Source organism: Pundamilia nyererei, unplaced genomic scaffold, assembly GCF_000239375.1.
Source record: "Pundamilia nyererei isolate P.nyererei 1_Seehausen unplaced genomic scaffold, PunNye1.0 scaffold00214, whole genome shotgun sequence".
NCBI lineage: Eukaryota > Metazoa > Chordata > Actinopteri > Cichliformes > Cichlidae > Pundamilia > Pundamilia nyererei.
In genome coordinates this window covers 746,138-768,696 of record NW_005187615.1, presented here as the reverse complement: position 1 = coordinate 768,696, position 22,559 = coordinate 746,138, and the positions used below count along the sequence as shown (strand labels likewise).

At 38.8% G+C, this 22,559-nt stretch overlaps 1 protein-coding gene across 4 annotated transcripts in view; it reads left to right on the top strand.

Annotated features, from left to right (window-relative positions):
* robo1 (roundabout, axon guidance receptor, homolog 1 (Drosophila)) overlaps positions 1 to 22,559 on the top strand; it is a 222,724-nt gene that overhangs the window by 5,770 nt on the left and 194,395 nt on the right. For all 4 annotated transcript variants that reach the window (XM_013914663.1, XM_013914662.1, XM_005748130.1 and 1 more), the window contains exon 2: positions 18,922 to 19,046. In XM_013914663.1, the coding sequence (XP_013770117.1) occupies positions 18,959 to 19,046 (88 nt within the window). In that variant the 5' untranslated portion in view covers positions 18,922 to 18,958. The remainder of the gene's footprint in view (positions 1 to 18,921; positions 19,047 to 22,559) is intronic.

Here is a 22,559-nt window from a genome sequence, read left to right as displayed (position 1 = left end):
TTAAAGCGTCTTTTGATTTTGGGGGACTGTCCTGTGCCTGGACACAGTTTGAAATGTGGGGTGGAGGCAGAAAGGGGCTGCTGAATATCACATTTTTTTCTTATCAGAAGGTTGTCCTCCCCCTTTTTTTTTCCTTTTCTGCCTTAGCTCTACCTTCTTCCTTTCATGTGCCTCTGATATCACGGTCAGCTGCAGTAACTGCTCCACTGCTTCTTGGGATGAGAATGCCTCAGTCCCTCAATCTCCATATTACCCAAAGCACACTTAATGAATAAAGTGCCTTTTACTGTGCGACATTGGACTGAGTGGAGAGCACAAAAACCAAGGCAAGGTCACTTCTGCAGTGTGTTCTTGTTAACTCAAATTCTGAATGCCAGCTGTTATTTGCATGCATTTGTTTGTCTCACGCAGTTTCTTTAAACATAGTGGCCAAGTTCTGCATACTCAGCAGTGGCTCATTGTTTGATGTCAATACCCAATTCCAAATGGGATGAGAAAGAGTACACAGTTGCCTGGTGTGTATTGTCTGTCAGTCTCTCAGTTGTCTGTGCTGCTCTAAATTTGCAACAAAGTCAAATGTACCCTGTGTATGTGTGCACATTCATTTGCATTATTTGTGTGTAATAACATCCACTCCCAAATATGAATCTGAATAATCAGTTAGCAGTGCAAATGTGCACAGCTTTTTTGTTTTTAATGTGTGCATGTGCCGGCTGAGGTGTATGCAGCCACTGGGATTAGCGGTAACCCATAACGTAGGCCAGGTCATCAGTAAGGAGCACATCATCTTGTCTCAGCTCCCCACAGAGACAAAGGCAGTAGATACCCCCTTTGTAGCAGCTGGGAACAAAGCACTAAATGTGCAGACTTGCATTAATGCAGGTAGATTAAAAAAAGATATATGGATTAATCAGCGCAATAGATATATTGAAATGTTCTCTCTCGTAGCCGACTCCGATCAATGGCCATTATGCTACTTGGATACATGTGTAAAGAGTCCCTTTCTCCCTGTCTGTGTACACATTTTGCAATAGTTTCTTTGCTTAATGATGGGTTGGTGTGGCCCTGTGGACATCGTTTGTCCCCTTTAATTACCTGGAGGTAGAGATTGTTATTCATGGTAAGGGACGGGGGAATAGTTGTCTGTACGCCCCCCCTCCCCGAGGCCTGCTGCTCTGAGCATTGATGTGGGAGGATGTGCAGAAAACAGATGCTACCCCATGATTTCTGAGTGTTTGTACTAATGATGAGCATCACTAGTCTATCTTTCAACCCTTTAATGGAGGTTCAGCTTGATTTAAAGTCAGATTTTATGGATGGAGCAGTAGTTTCTAGTCTTTCTCATAACCAAGGGCTGCGCTGCAGTTCTTAGACAGCGATACTGTATTTTTTTTTTTTTACTTTGCCTTGTCCTTTAGAGGTTGATGTAAAGACAGCTTTATGTCAGATCTGGTACTGCTTGTTTTTGAGGCAAACCAGCAAATTTGTCCCATTCACTGCGAGCCGTGTCTACCTCGATCTTCTTTCAGCCAGACAGCCATTGATCACTGTTCATTTTAGTGCAATGTGAAAATTAACTTGCAGAGACTCAAAATTATTCTGCGATAGGTAATCAATTACATTTTTCAGCTATATGCCATCTCTTATTGTTAGGCTCAATTGCACTTTGAGAACTCGGTTTGTTGTTGCATGCAAGGATGGAAAGACATTTTGGACTTTAGAGTTGGCTAATACTGCACTGACAGACTCTGATGCCCTTAAAGCAACCCCAGGAAACAAAATTTTGTAGCGTTCCAGCAAATTTGATGATTTCTTGGATTTGGATAGCTGATGTCACTCAGGTTTCCGACACAATTAGGTAATCTGGACTGAAAATGAGGGTAACAACTACATCGTCTATTATATACCGCTACAAAGCACAGTTTATACCTTTTACCTCTATTTACTTCATTATCTGAATATTATCAACAAGGCTCATTTGGGCACTCCAGTTTTGGATATGAATACTGTTCATCTGAATATTCATATTATTGGGAAGGCTGGTAGATATTTCTTCCTCCTTGTCTTGTGTGTGAGTCTCTATCCCGCTTGTATTTAAGTGTTGGGCTGGATATGTCCCAAAGGCTGGCTCTAATTCCCTGTGGTGTCCATCAGACCCCTGTCCCTCGAAGCTCTGACAGAAGGAGCTATTATTTTCTCATCGCCCTGGTGGCCTATGTCCCCTGGGAGACGCGTCACCACGTGACTGACAGTTCCGTAAACACAGCCCTGGGGTGACTGAGTGAGAGCTCACTGCAGCGACACCAGCGTCCCGCCTCTCTCCCTCTTCCTCTTCCTCTCTCTCTTTCTCCAGACTTCTCATCTCTGTGTGTCTATCCGTCATGACCTGGTCCACCCTCGGCCTCCCTACTCCACCTCTTCCCATTACCCTCACCTGACGCTCAGGGTCAGAAGCCACCTGTGTTGAGGCGAGTTTATTGCTAACCTTGCTGCACCCTTTCCACCAGCTGACCATGAAACAACCCCCACCCCAAACAGCCTAATACCTTTGTCATCTATGATATTCAACACATTTTCAATATTTTTAGGTGCACTCTATTAGTTCCTTTAATGCAGTATCATAACAACATGGCACAGATTGCATGGGCTGGTGCAGCTCCACTGTGTATGTGTCAGTAGGTCTAACTCCGATGTAACTAAGACAGATGACTATGTCAAGGTTGTTTCCCCACAGGGCTGGGAGAGTAGTTCTCCTCCCAAGCTGCTCCGCTCCCTCCACTTTTCAGGTTTCACTGGGGCCTCACAGCTTATTGTAATGACCTGATGTAGATTCAGAATCAGCAGCCCGGGACATCCATCTACATCAGGGTGCAGGAGACAGGAATACCCTCCAAGTCTGTCTGCGAGCTTGGGTGTGTGTGTGTGTGTTTATGTTTGTCCCTTCATGTCTGTTCACATAAGAACAGCGTTTTTGTCCCTGAACTAGGTCTAGGAGATATGGGCATAAAATTCCTACTGGAGTTTTTACACTGAATGGTGCTAGATGATATTTTCCACAGAGTGGGCTAGCTGTTCATTTGCAAGTCAAAGCATTATGTGAGATGTCAGAAGCACATCTATTACAACCAAAAACTGTGATTTAGAAAAGAAATGTGATGACATACTTAAAAGCAGTCAGGAGCCAATGTACATTTTTGAGAAACTTAATAAGATCATTTTTCATATTCTGTTATAATATTTTAAATGTAACTGTTTCACTGGGTATACTGATTTTACTCAGTTGGGGTTTTTACCCAGCAGTCAAACATTCTTTTCCAACAGAGGACTCAAAGCTGTTAAGTCGCTTTCTTAGACTCCATTGACAAGAATAGTAATTTCACCTAGAAGAACAATGGAGTTGCTCATCTACAGATGTCTCAAACCATTAGTTTGAGGTATTGTGAGCCTTTTGGAAGGGTTCATTTTGATCCACCTAATGTGTTCTAGCACCAGAGTTGCACAGCGCAAGATAAGCATACTTTCACTTTGACTGGCGTGAAAATGAGCTATTTTTTTTTATTAAGTTATTCAGTCTCTTGCTCTTCTCAGTTACCACTTACACCACCTGAATGCAACAATGGCCTCTTGTTTTGGTCGTAAAACTTTTAAGTTCTTCTTTTAATATTTGTTGGAGATATTTATGGTATTGTGAACATATAATGTTTAGCTACTGAGTATGCCCGAATGCCTCAATCCAAGAGTAATGCAGTTGGGTATTTTAGAAGACACTTTCTATGCGCTAGGCTTTTGTGCTGCATTACCTTTTACTGCTAAAACTGAATGTCAAATATCTGCCAATTTTAAGAAAAAGACTATAGTTCAGTAGAGTACTATTTTATTATTGATCATGAATTTTGAATCAGCTGCTGCAGCTGGACGCAACTTCTATTCTATTTAACGTTATCTATTAAACATTAAATAATAATTAGTTTTTGGCATCTCCCATTGCATAAAGGGATTATAGGTTATGAATGTTTTTACCCTGAAAGTTTATAAACATTTTCTAGCTATGATTTAAGTGATGATTTATCCTTTTAAGAAGTTTAGCATTCACACGTGATTTCTGACTTCTTATCACGTGACTTCTTATCACTTTATCCTTAACAGACTTACATTTTTTTAATTCTGAAACTTGGTCAATGTCACATTTAGCATGGCTATCACTTTTACACCGCTCCCTGGAAGTTCTGTTCCAACCTGTGTGCTCTATGATTTTACAACAAACCTATAACTTGTGCAAAGTGCAAACAGTTAATTCTTTTTTATATCCAAATTTCAAGTGAAGGATCATCTCTGGTGAAGAATGGCATGTCTCCGGCTTTGACTGAGCAATTTTCTGTAGTTTTTTATTTGAAGAGTCCACAGTTTTCTAGCCTAAAGGCAACACGTCAGGTGAAGAGCAAAACCAGAAGCATGCTCAATTTATTTTATTTTTTTTAAAGATTCATCAGGTTGTACACTGTGAATTCGTCCCCGAAGGTAAGACTGGCAGAGCTGACTTGTACAATAACATACTGTGGTGCCTGAGGGAGAACATTCAGAGGAAACGATCAGAACAGCAGTGCGTCCCATCTCATGCCAGCTCAGGATGCACTGAAAACGCATTTTTTGCTCTTGAATTTTTTGCTCAAACAAACACAATCTTTCCTGAGCACCTGGACCACTCGCCAGATTTGGCAGCCCCACAGCCTCGCCCACTTCCTGAAAATCAAAATCAAGTTGAAAGATTGCTGTTTTGGTACACTGGAGAGGATCCAATGCCCATTGCAGAAGGACAAGTTCAAGGGGACAAAAATAAAAAAACTCAGTGAAAACAGTTACCAAGCGCATGAGACAACTGATCGCCAACAGCAAAATCTAAATCAGGTAAGGTTTTATATTTTTATGGTTCTGTCCTCAGAACATTTTGATCACATCTTTTATATAACTCTCCTCATCCAAAATTTAAGGACATTGTTCAGTCAAGATTCCCCAAACTATATTTCACATTCTTTATGCCAGGCTTCTATAAAGCATATTATAAACGTTCTTTTAATAAATAGTCATAATTGTAAGGTGGGTTAGAGCAGGCAGTATTTCACCAAAGTGTAAATATTTTATTACCTTCTTTTTTCAGATTAAGTCTGGGAGATGATAGTGTAGTGTTTAAAAGTCATGTTTGATGCTTTAACTACCTGCACTGTTTCCACTACACTGGAACATTTACAATGATGTAAGTCCATTGTTCCTATAGGAAATAAATATATAAGTTAATAGAGAGTCAAGCCATAAAATAAAGAGACACTCAACCCCTGCCCTTTCTCTGCAAATCTTTTTTTTTCAGCTCCACATCTGAAAACCGTCTCGCACCTATTGGCCAATTGCCCTCCTTGCCTGCAGTTACATAAATACATTCTAAATGAGTAATTTCATGAGTAAGCCTGTTTTGGCAGATAAACATGTTTGTTCTTAGCATTTAATGCCAGAAACAACTAGCCTGATTCTGTCTGAAGATAACAAAAGAAATACACATGCTACACTAAACAGAACTTATGTCCAATATATTAGATACAACTGACATGAAGGCAATTGTAACTTGTAACAAACCTTGGCACAGATGTCTACTTCAGGCTACAGTTAACACAGGCTCACCAAAATTGGGCAACAGAAGATTGAAAAAGGCTGCCTGATCTGATGAGTCTCAATTTCAGGTGCCACATCCCACTGGTAGGGTCAGACTTTGGTGTAAGCAGCATGAAAGAATGGATTCACGCTGCCTTGTATCAATGTTTCTTCCTCAGCTTGTAATGAGTGGGGGATATTTTCTTGGCAGACTTTGGGCCCCTGAGTACCAAATGAGCATCATTTAAACACCACAACCTACCTGAGTATTGTTGCTGAATATTGTCCATCCCTTTATGACAGCACTGTATCCATCAACTCGTGGCTGCTTCCAGCGAAATAATGTGCCATGTCACAAAAGGTGGTCCAAACCAATACTTACAAGGTGAGGTGTAACTAATACATTTCCCCAGTGTCTAAGATTAGCAGCTGGCAACCAATTTAAATTTAATGTGTGGGACCTGGTTTTAGAAAAATGACCTGCTGATAGAAAGGGGTGAAAACTTGTTCATTTGTTGATGGCATTGTGGAGTTAAGTGGAGATTATTATTTTTTTGTATTGTTACGTATTTTTTAATTCATCAGGAAGCATTCACTTTCTGCAGGAGACAATTTTAAAGAGTCTCATATTTCTCACTTTTCATTCAGTTTAATTCATCTTTAAAAAAAAAAGTGCCAAATCATGAGTCATCTTCTGGCACTTTATAGAATAACATTAACACAATAATTCACCCTTGTGCAGGGACTTGGAGACAGTGTACCTCAAACAGTTTGGGTTAGGAAAGAATGGGGGGGGGACACATGAACAATGAGAGCTAAATGGCTTTGTGTGACGGAGAAAGGAGATTTAAGGACTGACTGTTTAGATCACAACCATAGTCAGTATATGTTTAACACCCCAGATCTGAGGTGATATTGATCTTCCCAATTACCTTCAGAAAGAAAACTTTTAAGAAAGTTGACCAAGAAAGAGTTTTTACAACTTTTAAAAACCCATGTTCTGTCCATATCGTAATTCTCTCTTGACAGCCTATTAATGGAACTTGAGATGCATTTTAAATGAATTCTTTTGATGTCTCTGTCCTTGTATGCACTCAAATGATAAAATACACTGGAGATGTGGGTGTGTGCCAACATGTGTTTCTGTAGGTGTCTGATTTAGTAGAGCAGGTGATACCTAAACTTGAGAGGACGAGGCTAATACTAACAAGGGCAACATTTAAAGAGCTTGTGTTTTTTGCACTTTCAGATTTAATACCCTGCCCTATCAACAAATTAACACTGGCACTTTTCTTTCAAATTTAAAGTACCATCCGTAACAAAGCAGGCCTGCTAACATTGCAATACTGTTATAAGAGACTTTATGTTAATGCAGCTTTGCAGAGCATGTAAGTGCAAAGTGAACTCTGCGTAGTGGGAAAGTCAATGAATATTCAGCTCAGTCTTCTTTCTATTTGACTGCCACTGTAAAGATAAATGAAGAGGCATGAATCTGATTTTGTCAGTTATTTTCATAACCTGACTCAAAGGTAGGAAGGACTCTGTAATTGCCAGTTTGATTTACCTGGTAGTGTCACTTTGTGGAGAAAAAGACAAAAAGTTTGAAACAGAAAAAGCATATTTTGACAAAAGAAGAGTCTGTTAAGCATTTCTCTGAGCACATTACATTTACCAGATGCTTGTGGGAAAAACCTCAAAAACAAGAGAAACAAAGTTTTTGTCCACTTTGACCCTCTGTTTTAATTGGCTAAGGGAAAAGGAGGCTGGGATCACTGCCTGTCAGTGTGTGAATACTCTAATTAACTAGAACCTTGGAGCATTGTAATCTCTGGATTTTGGAGTATCATAATGCATTAACTTTAATTAAGCTTGTGAGCTACGTGAGCTAATTAGATGAATGTGCTTATTTGTAATCTGGATAATATGAATACATTTTACACAAACTGAAATCAGTCAGTCTTGCTAATTACAGTGTGTGTGATAGCTCTAATTGGGTACTGTGTGCCTGCCTGTCGACGATACACTCTCTGTTGTTACTATCTGTGCACCCGGCTTAGGCTAATGTGTTGAAATCCTCATGGAGAGATGATGTGCTCGGCTGAAGGCTGACAGTCCCAAGGAGAAAGGCTCACCATGTCGGAGCCTTGTTGAACCACGTACATGTTCAGGACCACTGCTCCTGTCTGTCAGCAACAAGGCAGTGCAAACCCACTGTGTTCTCATTATCTACCTGATTTTTCCTCTCTTTCCTGCTCTGTGGCAGTCGTTGCAGCTGCTGCTGTTTATCCCTGTATAGTTTTCATGTCTCATATCACACATTTGATCTTTGTCTGCTGTTTGCTGGAGCATGAAAGTCTACCACTATGAATTGTCAGGGCCAGTGGTTTGAATGTTGAAAGGGGAGGAAAGAACTGTATCCATTTCACAGCTGGTCCATTTTAAAGATGGATTTACAGTATCAGTTTCTTGAGATCGGGGTCGTCTTGTAATCATTATGACTTATAAACATTAGAATCATTATAAGCTCTCTTTTGCCTTCAAAACTGCTTTAATTCTCCATAGCATAGATTCAACAAGGTGCTGGAAACATTACAGCATGTACAGTAACAACCTCACACCGACCTGTATAGATGAAAGGTTCCATAGTATGCAATGAACTAAATGTCACATTTAAGAAAGCAGTTTAAGATGGTCTGAGTTTTGTGACATGACATGTTATCCTGCTGGAAACAGCCATCAGAATATGGGTTCACTATGATCATTGAGGGATGGGTGGTCTGTTGTCACAAGGACTAAGGAATCAAAATGTACCAAAAATATCCATCATACTGTTGTGCCACTAACTCCAGCCTTAGCCCTTTATAGATGGTAGGACGTGTCCATACTTTCATGTCTTTTACACCAGATTCAGACCCTGTGATCAAAATGTGGCACTATAAATGGAGTCTTGTCAGAACAGGAAACACTTTTCCAATCTTCTATTGCCCAATTTGTGGGGGAGCGCATTTAAATTGTATTCTCATTTTCCTGCGCTTAGCTGGTAGGAATGGCGCCTGGTGTGGTTGGTGTAGCCCAGCTTTTTCAAGGTTTGTGCTGCTGGTTTTTTTTATGTAATTCATTTAACCTTTATTTATATGGGTAGTCCCATTGAGACTCAATGTCAATGTCAGAGATGCTTTTCTGCATACTCTGTTTGCAACAAGTGTTACTGTTGTCTTCCCATTAATCAAATCTTATCTGACCTCTCACCTCAACAAGATATTTTTGCCAAGAGAATTGCTGCCAGTTGGATTTTTTCTCTTTTTCAGACCATTTTCTGTAAACCCTAGGTGGTTGTGTCATTGAATTCCAGTAAATGAGCAGTTCCTGTAATATTCCAACCAGTCATTCTGGCATCAAAAATATGTTATATTTAAAGTCACTTAAATCATCTTTCTCCCCCAACATTCTGCCCTTTACTGTGATAAGCTGACCTGGATGAATGTAAGGTTCCATAGCACCATGTTTTGTCTTTATGTAATCTTTTAATAAAAGACATACTCGACTGTTCAAGCTATAATTTGCATGGAATCTTCTGACTGTATTCTGTGACAACGGTGCGTGGATAATATGTTGCTATAAATGAATCTGTGATTATCTTTATTGTCTGTCAAAAGCCAAGCAAACTACTGTTACCCTGTATCGTCATTAGAGACCTTTTATTAAGGCGAATTAAAAACCTACAAAGACCTACAAAGTTTGTGTAGCTCGATTTATTTCAGATTTCCACAATATGCTCAGTTTTTAATTCAGCAGATCATCGTACTCAAGTTTACATCCCTAAAACCACTATGTTGCTGCCATGTGATTGGATAAACATAGAAACTGATAGTAATGAAGTGCAAATACTTTCTTACTTTAAGCAGAATTTTCAGTAGCTATACTTGAATATTTGCTTTTTTCTCAACTTTTAACTTTTATTATCTACATTTTAACACAAATTTAGGTATTTTCTCAGTACTAATTTCTGTACTTACATTTTCATAACATGCTTATTGTCTTAGCTGTAAGTCAAATCAAACTGGTTTGGGGCTAAATGGAGGCAAAAATAAAACATGAAATGCAATTCCATTGGTGTATCCATTACTGCTAAATGCAAATTAAGCGATGAAAATGGCAACGATTATATAATTCATGCATCATTGCACTACTCTGAGGATAGACTGTGCCAGAATGCTCTGGAACAATGAGGAGTCACAGTATTTCAGCATCTAGGTAGCACTACAGAGAAAAAGCCAGTATAAAGAGAGTAACTTTTTTTTAAGCGGCAGGCAATTTCAAATGCAACATTTTGAAACGCTTAGCAAATTTAATCACACACGCAAATTGTATCCATGCAATTTGTCACATGTGTCTGCCAGCTAAAGGTACAGCTGCTGTATTTCTCAGGGAGAGAAAGGAATGTGAGATAGCTTTACTTAGAGATGGAGAAGGATGAAAGAAAACAGGAGAGGAAGAAGAGAGATAGGGACTGCTCAGTGACATTTAATAAACTGGGATTATAAAGCTTGCTAAGAATGGCCTTATTTATCCGAGAATGTTATTGAATTCATGATGTGTTGCTGAAGTAAAATTTTATTTATTTATTTATTTCATATTGTGAAAAGTCCTGCAAAACAAACTGAACTATGCTGTTTGGGTGACTGGCAGTGCTGCGACGTTTAAGACAGGATATAATGATTAATTTGCAAAATTTTGGTGAAGTTTACAGTAATGCACAATGTTCCACTGGTGCGAAGTGACTATGATGTTCATGGTCAATGTTAGGGTTACACTGAGTAGCAAATTAGCTATGATGACTGCACACCATCTACTTATAGGTTGTTAAATTTAGTTGGCTAACACAAAGAGCAGCAGCACAGCTCAGCTCCAACTCTGCTGGAGAGTTAGGATTCCCACATCTGCCAAATCCTACCTTAACTGTATAGGTGTAAGTCACCTATTTAAAATCTAGGTCCCAGCAAAGAGAGATTTTTAAAAAATCCCTTTGTTTCTCTTCCTGTGTTCTATGAAACAGATGTTCAAGATGAGTACATATGCTAGAATTATGATTTAAGTTTACAAAATAAAATTGCATAGCAGGCAGAGGGTTTCCTTCAAAGAGCTACTTTTTACTCAACTGGAGAATAAATTAAATAAACTAGAATAATAAGTATAATAAGTAAAGTATAATTAGAAGCATAAATTCTTCTTTTTCTGCTCTGTACACTGGGGTGGGATTCAGTTACATATAATACATTGCTGCTACAATATTCTGCTCACAATAATGACAATAACAGGGTAGGACATTTTTATAACATACCCCATATACAACAGTCATCTAAGATTTATCCAATATGTAAGAGAAAAAAATACCCTAAACGTGCATGAATTGTGTACTGTATTATTTATTGTCATTAAATTGGCACATAATTTAGTTAATTTGCTGCCTGATTTGTCTTATTCTGTGTTTCTTCTTCTCTTAGTTAGTTACTTTTTGTTTACTTTACCTCATTCATTTGATAATAGAGATAAGGAATAGTGACTCTGGTAAGTCAAATACTGAAAGACAACATATCATAACAGAAACCTGTAGAAGATACTGCTGTATCATTATTTTTTCCGACACTTACTGAGCATGCATTCCATAATTGCTCCTCTTACGCTTTATCAAGTCTTTTGATAAATGCTTCTTATTCTTCAATTTTATTTATTTCTTTTGCTCAGTAAAACATTATAAAGTTTTCTTAACAGTTTGATAAATACAGGCCTAGAGCAGTATTGCAAAATGGAGTCCATAAAGCTGTATTAGAGATTGCTGTGTTGTATACAAGAACCCTATTTATTTTCAGGATTAACTGTCTTACATCATACTGTTATGACAAAAAGCTTAACTAGGTCTGTAAAGATAAATGATACATGATAATTCACTACAGAGGCAGCAAGAGTTATGTTGGCTAATAAATGAGAAAGAGAACATGTAGCATGGAGGAAACAGAAGAAAATGTGCCTGTGGCCCAATTTCAAACAGACGCCTGGAGTCATGTTGTCTTCGGTCTGCCTTCGTGGTTCTGTATTCTGTTTATTCAGCTTGAGGCATTCTCTGACAGCTGTGCTGAAATGAGCTCTGTAAAGTTAGAAACAGACCTCTGAAGTTAAAAAAAAGTAGTCTTACACAACCACCATTGTGACACTTCTTACACCATACAACCCCACAGGGAACTGCAGCCCGGTTTCAATCAGACATCACAGTGAATAGATGAATAGGAAAAACAAGGTGTTACTATGATCTGTACACAAACTGTAAATGCAGTATATGTCCAGACATTATAAACTGTCAAAGAACCCCCCCTCCCCCCAGAAGCCTTATCTATTTATAGGTTATTACACAGAGCGGGTTGAGATTCATAAGGGCATATGGAAGGCAGAAGGAGATTGTCAGCCACTGTCACTTACAGTAAATGAAACCTCTGCTACTCCTGTCCTCCAGAAAGTGCATCTGAAACACACTATTAACTTTCCCATTGCTGATGTCACTTTTTATTGCCCCTTGGTTTCAGGTTTTTCTGAGTTGGCAGGCTCTGCTGCACTCCTTTCCAAACCCAGATAGATGCTTGTGACAGAGCATAGAAATACAGCAATGATGGAGATATTATTCTGAGGATTTAATTTGCCAGAGTGGGTTGGGAAAGTGCACCCTCATGATGATTAATGCAAAAAACCCTGTGCTCTGCTTTAGGAAAACCGTCCACTGTCTAGCTTTTGTCTATAAAATCTCTGAGATTTTATTAACACACATTTTTCAACCGTGTTTAGCCTGGAATTGAAAAGTAAGCTTAGTGCAGTTGTAAACCTGCCTGTGTGACATTTTAATCAGTTTTATATGTATATTTCTATATCTAACAGTTTGTTTCTGTGCCTGTCATATGGTGGATGTGACAGATGTTAAATCTGAGAGAGTTTGGTGAGAGGTTAATTACAAATCTGTATGCAGTATGTGGGAACTGGTTGTGAATTAAATTGGAAAATGCCTGCAGCTCATCTTCATCTAGCTGATATCCAATGTAGGTGAGTCTGAGTAATGAGATGGACCAGTTTGTGGGATGAAGACCATCAATTAATCATTTTTAGTTTCTTACAGAAAATATAGTTAGGGATGATTAATAGCAACTATTAATAAGATATTGTTAATGACCAGAGGTCTGCGACTCTACTGTGAGTGCTTAAACCGGCCATCAAGGGACTCGGTGTTGCTTTGCATGTGGCAGAGGGTAAAACGTGTGCTGCTTTTGTGCGGGGCATAATAGAGAGTGGCATTTGAACATACGCTTGCCGCATTGTGCACGCGTAATTAACATTGCATAATCTACCTGCTTACATAGCAACTTTTGTAATTAGAGTTATGATTGCAGCAGGATAATGACAGCGATTCTGCAGCCGATAATGACTGTTGTGCTCTTGGCAGTTGCTGCATTGTTTGTGTAGCAGACTTCTGACATATGGGACACAAAAGGACACAATAGCCAGGCTGACTGCTTTTGTTCCCACCCAGGCAGACCCAATCACTGCAGACAAATTGCGCTGTAAGTCGTCCAAATGATGCTGACCCTGGGAAAATGGTTCAGACACATAAGAACGGGCCCATAATGCGAAAACCTCGGCTACTTTAAGCTTGTGGACACTGAACCTGAGCACAGAACCTATAGCTCCCTGGTGCTCTCTGACTTCAATAATACTGTTTCACTGAGAGACATTTCTCACCGAGTAACAGCTTTTGCAATCTCCCAATCATGGTCTAAAGTCACTCAAAAGGAATAAAGTTAAGTTTGTATTAACTAAAGGCCTGTTTTATTGATATTAGAAAACAAATGTATGTTTTCTGTTTACAGAAAGAAGCACTTTGCCCAGCTTTTAAAAATATGTCCACATGGAGTAATAGGACTAAATAGGATTGGATGTTTTTATGGTAATACTACTTCAAAAAAATCAAAGAACCACCCATCTGTATCCTGAAATAATGGAATTGTCCTTTAAAGAAATGGTGGAGCCTTTATTCAAATAAATTAAGAGTTGTCAAAGATGGCATCTTGATAGCAGGCACTTAGGCCTGTGGCGTCACTCGCTGTGCAGTCAGTGGGGACAGGTCCATAGTGCAGGCTAAGGACTAATCCATCATCACTAGTGAAGGGGCTGGGGGCCGTGCGCTTGGCTTCTCACTCCAGGAAATAATAAGCTTTTAATTTTTTAAAGATCACATTCATGAGAAGACAGGTCACTATAAGGAAGCCAAGTTACCAAGCTCATCTCCGGAGAGATACTGGAGTGGCTTCAGCTGTGATTTGAGTTTTATTTTTTCTTCTATCTGCATCAACTTCCCAGTTCTAGACAAAGAGATGCTTATTAAATTGGATCTGCTTATTGTCTAATTTTTCTATACCAGAATAAAAACCTCCATCTAGGCTAGTAGCTTCCACCATTAAAACAAATCCAAATGATCATTCACTACATGACTTACAGTAGTAATGAACAGAAAGTGGGACAGTGAAGACGGGTGTCTCCCGGTGGAATGGATGGAGCATATGCTGTTATGTAAGTCAACTGCAGGGCGTCTTAATGGCTGCAGATTTGTTTCTCGTCCCTGAATGTTGCCACTGTCTGCACTGTGGTTCCCACAGCAGTGTGGAAGATTGGTAGTAGGTCTTGGAGGAGCATGAGAGATATGATTTACACAAAGAGGGAAGGACAGGTCAGCCACGTGTCATCCACCCTCCCTACCGATCACTTTCCACCACCCAGGCAGGTTAATCCTTTTATTGTAATGAAGTGAAGGAGCATAATGTGAATGTGAGATCCTTAATCCAGTGTTGGCATTTTTATGAGAAAGGAGAAGACATGGTGACACAGAGAACGGAGTGCATGAGAGGCACAGGGGCTATTCATCAAAATACAGTGCTGACATGGCACAGCATGATAAACCACACCTAATGAGATTTGCAGGTGTATGTACAGAAGCAGCAAATCCCCTTAATGGTATTGATGACCACTGCACATGTACTGTAAATGTATTCTTTTTTTCGCTCATTCATTGTAACCTGTTCCGATACAGTAGGTTTTATCAGTTTATGCACATTTCACCAAATCAGAAATGGACTGCTATGAACTGAAGCTCATTGTTCATTAAAGTGTGATTCCCATGCGCTTTTGTTTGGGTCGCTATTGTTGTACCAGTTACTGTACATATGATTCAAGTCTTTTATAGATATATATATATATATCTATAAAAGACTTGAGTAAGCTTAGTGCGCCATGTGCTAAGCTTACGCCATGGAATCTGAAGCTAAGAAAAAATGTAGTCAATGAATCGCTAAAGCAGTTTTTTTTTATTGAGCAGGAAAAAGCACAGAACTTTTATAATATAAGATTTATTTAATACTTATAATACTGTTTGACCTACTCTCAAATCTGTTTGACCATTTCCAGGTGTGCCAAAATATTCAGAGAAAGTGATAAAAGAAAAGAAAACATGATTTCTTTAAATAGTGAGGAATACATTTCAGAAATAAATGACATCTACAGTCAATATTTCATGCAAAAAGGCATTTCTATTTATTTTATTTCTAACTGCTGAAGCTATAGCAGTCTGAGTTAACAAACGCTGTGGATATTTTTGTCCCAGTGGTGGGTAATTGTTATTGCTGTGTTCTAAAAAACAAACCTGCATGTGACTATCATCTTTCTGGTCCTGCAAGGCAAAGGAACATGGAAGAAACAAAGGTACCGATTTAATCCTAAAAATACCTTAATGTTGGAAAATATCCAGTTTTATTTGGCTAACTTTCAGCAATATTCCACTCACACTCAGCTAAGATGAGGCTGTGAAGGGCATCGGATGCATTTCAGAAGTAGGGTCAGTGGCAAATAGAAATACTCATTAATATTGGAGAGGCCAGGGTCTATAATGGAACTGCTAACCCTGTGGTTAAAGACTAAGAGCTTTCTGATCAAAGTCACCAAGATAATATTGCTTGTCAGTATTTGAAATTTTAGGTTCTCTTCAAACTGGGGACAAATTGTGACCAGATATTTAAAACAGCGTGAGCATATCAGCAGTGTTTGTTTGTAAGAAAGACGGTAAAGAAGCACGTCGGTAGAGTATTTAGCAATAAACTTTATTCTGGATAGAAAATAACAAGAAAACGTCAGATTTTAATATTAACTATTAAATTAAATACTCTACCTGAGTACTCAAAGTGCTTTATACAACATGCCATTCATACAAGCACTTTTTTCTGTGCTCAAATGCTTTCTATCTAACATTCACACAAAATCAGATGCCAATGAATGCACTGGTGTTAGTGCTTTGCCCAAGGATACTTGACATACAGACTAGAGCAGCCAGAGATTGAACCATCAACCACAATGTTTTTGTGTTGATGTTTTTGTGCTTTATGTCATCTAATCTCTAAGAATGGATGAAATTATGGTAGTTGGCATAAAGTGATCCATGAGCTAAAAAAGTGTGGAATGGGGCATCTTTATGGTTAGTGACATTTCCCAAACTATATCACGTGATCAACAAGTGTTGAAGAGAAAATGCGAACAGAAAACTAATTTCTGCTTGTACACTCAAACCAGTACTTTACAAGAAGTCTTTGCAATTTAATCTTTCAAATAGTTATTGCAAAATGATACCATGCATTTATGTCACAGTTTAACTTTATGTTTTGCATTTATTGTATTTGTTTATGTCATACCAGTTGGGCTGATTCTTTGAAATCTTGAAGTCTTTCGGCTTTTTATTACACTATCTTTAAACATAAGCATAAAACTGATGCATTACAATAAACAAACATTGGCAAATAACTGCCTTTAGTAATTGTCAGCTTATTTGTCTGTTGTTATGCTGATTGCACTCGACAACGGCAGTTTCAGCCTTTTCAGCCAATACATCCCCGATGCTGTCCCTCGGTGCTTTTGCTTCCCAAGCTGCTTTACTGTTGGTTAGTGTGCAGTTAGTATCAGAAGTAGAAGATGAAAGAAAAAAAAAGGATTAAGCAATGAAAAGTAGAAGTCCCAGTCAGAGGTAAAATGAAGTTCATTCTTATAACCAGAGGTCTCCACTTAGCTTTCCCAAAAGTTATTTGCCAGTCCTGTATTTAAACATTTCACCTGAGAATTTCCAGGTTCATGGATAGTTCACATGGATTTTGTGTTTTCTTAATTCATCACGAAATACTTGCAAGTTGAGAAAAACACATGTCTTTGTTCCTTAATGTTCGATAATATTTTACCCACAGGTTGTAATTCCTGTTGAGTTTAAGTGCTTGGGTCATGTGTATATGTCACCATCGGACACCACAGGTTTTGATTGGCATTGCCTCGGTTTTGTAGGCCTACAGAAATCAATTTGTGGGCAGCGACTGTTCTGCTGATGGTTCCCGTCTTTTGTTGGAGTTGGTCACTGAGCCAGCAGCAATGCTGCTTGTCAGTGCCTGATTAATTGGCTTGAATTCATTCAGCAGTCATTGAGTCAGATAAAAAGAGACAATAAAGTCCTTTCATTCCTCCCGAACTGAATCTGTAGTGAACACAGTCGAAGGCGCTGAAACAAGTCTAGCGAAACATGTGCATTCCCTTTGATGGAAGCAGGTTTAATAATGAGTCCTGAGCAATAGTCAATGATTGGACTGTGATGCATCCTTATGTGTGTGTTTGTAGTTTCCAGGAGGTAGGGCTCAAATAAATCTTCTTTTATCTCCAATTTGTCCATTCATCAATCAAATGGAACACTGTGAAGAGTTGAATTATGAATCCAGCTCCCTACTTGATGGAGGTTTGAGGGGGTCCTCCCAATGCCATTCCCAAACCAAAGACCTCTGATGCTGACTTCTCACAGCCATCTCCTTACTGGTAATTGGGTATTTATCAGATTGCCTGCAAGAGGAAGATGCAGTGTTTATCTGACACAATTATCAACAATAATGGGGGATGCTAGCCTGCTAGTCTTCAAGGAAACTGTTAGTATGGTATGGATTCACATGGCCATGAGTAGTGAATGCAACAACTGGGACTTTATCTGACATTTAGGCAGGAAAATGATTGTCATATGGAAACAAATGTGCAAATACAACACATAATTCTTAGAGTTTGCTGTGACACTGAAGGAATAAAGTAATGAAAACACATTTTGGTGCAACCCCAACGTTGAGATCTAACAGAGAGACTTTTCAGTGACTTATCTCATTCAAAAGCCAGGAAATAAAAGAGGTGCAAGACTAAATCGATGCAGCTGTGAGGAAAAGAATGACATAAAAGCTTCCATGATAGTTGGCAAATACATGGTCCATTTAGTGTGTTATTAAAAGACATGCAAGTCTGGTAGAATTAAGTAATATGAAACCAGAAAGTTTTCATAGCAGTGCCAAATTCACTGTCATTGCAACATATGTTGAATTCCACTGGTTGTTGTGGAATGGTAATGTAAATCATCATTATAAATGATCCAATGCTTGTAGAGACTCAGTCACTGCTGTGGTGCCTTGAAATATTTGATAAAGCATGTCCATCATGTTTTTGTTGAAGCATATCCAACTCAAGGAGTATGTCATGCCTGGAAAAAAGGCTGTAAAGAGAAAATCATACTGCCTCACAGCGCAGGGAGGGAAGTCTGAAAGACCAAGAAACGAAGCAGTCAAGGCTGCCTGGCCTGCTGGATGTAATCAAACAAGGGTGACCAGGTTGTTCCACAGATGGCTGATCTGGAGAATCCTCCGATTTATTTCCATGCCACAGACGGTCCTTGTCACTATGTGCAGGTGATTTCAGTAGGGCAGCATTCTCTCTCTCTCGCTCTCTCTCAGACACACACACACCACTAAATTCTGACATCTTGGCTCCCGCGTCTGAAATCAATTTGACACCGACTTCTGTTATGTTGTGAACAAAATAAGATGCTAGGTCAGAGTTTTGCAACAAGGAAAGTTGATTTGTAGCCTTCTTGGCATTGTTAGCAAGACTGAACTCTCTTCTGACAAAGAATTATGGAATGACACTGAATTACAACGTGAAGGAACTCATTAAAAGATTGTGAGTCATTTAGATGTGAGAGCTGCGTTGTGTATTATGATTCTTGAAAGTAAGAAGTAGGAAATTTTATGCATTACACAACTTTTTTTTTCCTTTCCGGTTGGTATTTACATGTGTGAGAGAATTCCCAGCTATATAACCGATGTTTAACTGTTTGTTTTTAATCTGTTTTTTCAGTTTGACCTTAAGTGATGCCAGGACAGTGAGCATCATTATGCGTGGCACATGGTCAGGGGCCACGCCCCTCTTCATTATGGTCCTCCTCAGGCTGGCTTGGGGTCAAGAGGTTCCTTTAATCCCAGGTAAGACATGACATGTTTCTCAGCACGTGCTTGTCAGCTCATCAGTGATCAAGACTTCATGGTCTGCCTCCATCGTCATGGTTTGTCTGTGTCTGTCTGTCAGTCAACGGCTGTCTGACTTATTGTATGCTTGACACCGCTCTTGTAGCTTTAGTGACTTACTGTTGACATGGGACTTAAATTCTGAATCATTTGGAGCTAAGATAACTTTTTTTTGCCAACTTTTTTTTGGCACAAAGTAATTTTCTTGGTGACATTTTTTACAACAAGTAAAAGCGTTTGCAGCTCTAAACCTCAAGTTATTTGCACAACTGTTCCTGATTCACTGAAAGGTACTTGTACCTGTGGCATATTGAGAAAAATCCCTGATTTTCCAAACAACAAAATAAAGAAGTACACTACATTGTAACGGCCCTCCGTGGCTTGAGCACACTAATATTCAGAAAATTGTAATTTTGCACTGCTATGAACTTACTTTTGCTTGTCAGTATGAAAATAATTTACACCTTACCCACCTCTTCCCTCTTCTTGGGTTTGTAAAACAATACAATACAGAATGGAAGGGTTACAAAGACACAAAATACACAGAAACCTTAGATGGACAGTAAAACAGATATAGAGGTTCTAAAGTTATGCCAGTAAGATGATCTTGTTTTAAACAATTTTTCTTGAACTTGTTTGGGAATTTGATGTACAAGTAAAGTACATGAAATAAAGCAGAGTCATAGGAATCATAGGAATTAAAGAAAAACCAGCTGTGGTGGGGGCTGCACATCCAGCCACCATTCAGTTATGTTCATTATATGTGTCCAAAGTATACTGTAGATGTTACTAAAACTTTATCCTTCTGCTGATCATTATTATCAACTTCTTTAGGAGTCCTCTACATGTTTGATGACATTATTTTGAAGATCCCTGACCCCATATATGTACATATACTGAATACATGCACTATATGTACAAAAGTACTAGACCAGCAACATGTTACATTTGCAGGATCTTCTTGCATGGAAATGGATGCCATGAAGCTGAGCTGCATGGTTGGAAAGCACATGAATTCAAGTATTAGGAGTTGTTTTTGTAGTGTATGCGATTTGGAGGTGAACTTTTTCAAGTCTTAGTTTTGACTGAGTAAGTGAATTACTCTGCAGTTTCTGATAAAAAGTTCAAGTTCACAAGGTCACCAAAGGATTTCACATCCTTTGAAAATTGCAAGTTATTAAAAATTGATTTTTTATTTTTTACTTCATTTTTTACAGTGGGAAATAGATTGAAATAACCCACAGATTGCTAAATGAATACTTCACTGGCTTCTGTCATCAATATCTGAAAGTTCGTCTGTTGACTTTTACAGATTTCTTTTCTTATCTGTCTATGAGATAAATAATCAAAATTGTTCCATGTCTTGTTTGCTTTAAGACTTTAAGATATGGTTGTTTTTATATGACTGATTTTCTAACCTGTGACATTTTACTGAAATGTCTCCCTGTTTGAGATAAGTGAACCACCCACACTATGTGCTTTTTGTCACCGCAATTGACAGTCATTTCAGTTCCACCATGCTGATTTCTCTTTTTTCCACCCAGCTCTCATCCAGCAAGACAACAGGCCCTTGCAGTCCTGCTTAGCAGAGCATTTCACATTCACTGCTTGCTGTTACCTTCTCATTCTGGCTACTCTGCTTCTTTCTATTGCCTTTCACCTCTCATTCATTTCCTTTAACCATGCTCACGCCACCACCTTCTTCTCTTTGTATTTTCTTTCGCCAGCACTATCTAGGAAGCAATTTACTTGTCAAGCAGAGGGCAGTATGCAGCTCCCTGGTCTCCGATGTGATGGTGTCCGTGCGTGTGCGTGTGTGTGTGTATGAGGGATCGCTACCTTGGCAGAAATGCTTTCAATCACACTCTTGGAGCACGATCTCTGACTGGCAGCAGTAGGAGCTATATTAAGATTGAATCGAAACATTTTTGCTTAACAATCTGATGGCATCAGAGTGCTATACCAAGGGCTTTTACTTATCTCTATAGCTTATCACTGAAGAGATCCAAGGTGATACCCACAAGAATTCTAAGTGGCGGGTGAAGTATCTGTAAGTCAAAATTGTGTCAGGAACAAAGATATGAAAAAAGGCATTCTTTCTTATGTAAGGCACCTGTTGTTTAGCTTCAGTGGCAATTCACCTTAACCTAAGATCTAAGTCATGGGTTGTACCTTCTGTACATGTGTCAGCAAAGGAAGGCAGCTCTCAGTAATGTCTAGATTTAGGAAAGCTGAATTCCACCAGGACCGTGTTTCTCAATGAGAGAGAAATGTCAAAGTGCTGCTTTATTTTTTTTTATCTTTACATACTTCATGACTGACAGTGCTATTATTTTCCTTGCTTTAATGTAAATATTAGCTGTTCCCGAAAGCAGTGACTCCCTGTTTCCTTTATTTAGGGCAATTTCATCATTTGGGTTTTCCGAGCTTCTTTGTTAACCATGTCTGATTCATGAGTAATGCACCATTATTATGTGTACTATCTAACTTTGGCGGAAAAAATAGGACACCATAAAAAATTTTGTTTGCTCTAAAAGATTCTACAGCTAGTAATTTGCACTCAGTGACATTGTTCGGGGCCAGTGCAGGAAGAAGTACTCTTTGTAACACTGTGGATGGGGATATCATGGTGGTGGGTGTCAGTGTATCTCACGTTCCCAGATCTCGACTGTTTCAGACTGCATAGCTTGAACAGCTTGTTAGCATGATCTTCAGTCCTCCATCTGTGATCTGAGAGGCTGCATTCAGTTGGAGGACTGAGTATAGGGCACTCATGTTTTGAAAGTGTTCAAAGACCGATACAGTTAATGGATAAAGTTATTTTTTTAATGAAAAAAGTTACATTTGACTGGCATGCAACAGAAAGTCAACTTGTGTAAACATGCTGTAAGCTTTACTGTACTGTAGCTGCCATCCACAGATGTTTCAGCGAGCACAAATTCACACAAAGTTGTTGCTGAACATGATCTGGAGGGTTTTTTTGCTCACGTTACAAATAATGAGCTTGTCTGTGTCTGGTGAAAGGGTTGGAGGATAATTTTAGTAACCTCACAGTTGGCCATTGTAAAATGTGTGATATAACCATACAAGCAAATATATTTGTATCAAATATGGCTTCAGACATTGATGTAGGTTTTTTCTTTTATTATTTAATATTACCTACAGAATACAATTTTAACGGTACAGCTTTGACATGTTAAAGGCCAAATCCATTTCCAGGGTATCTTGTATAACAACTGAATAAAGTTACAGTTTTGGTTGATCAGGCAACCATATGGCGTAAAGTTTTTGTACAGGCCAGGGTTTGAATCTAGTGTAGTCCATTTACTGCAGATACAGATATAGGCTTTTCTCTGTTTTATCGGCAGTTTGACTTTAAATTTCTTCTTTATATTGATTTTTTAACATTGTACTGTAGCAAACATTCAATATATAGTATGTGTGGCTCTGCATGTCCCATAAAGGAGAATT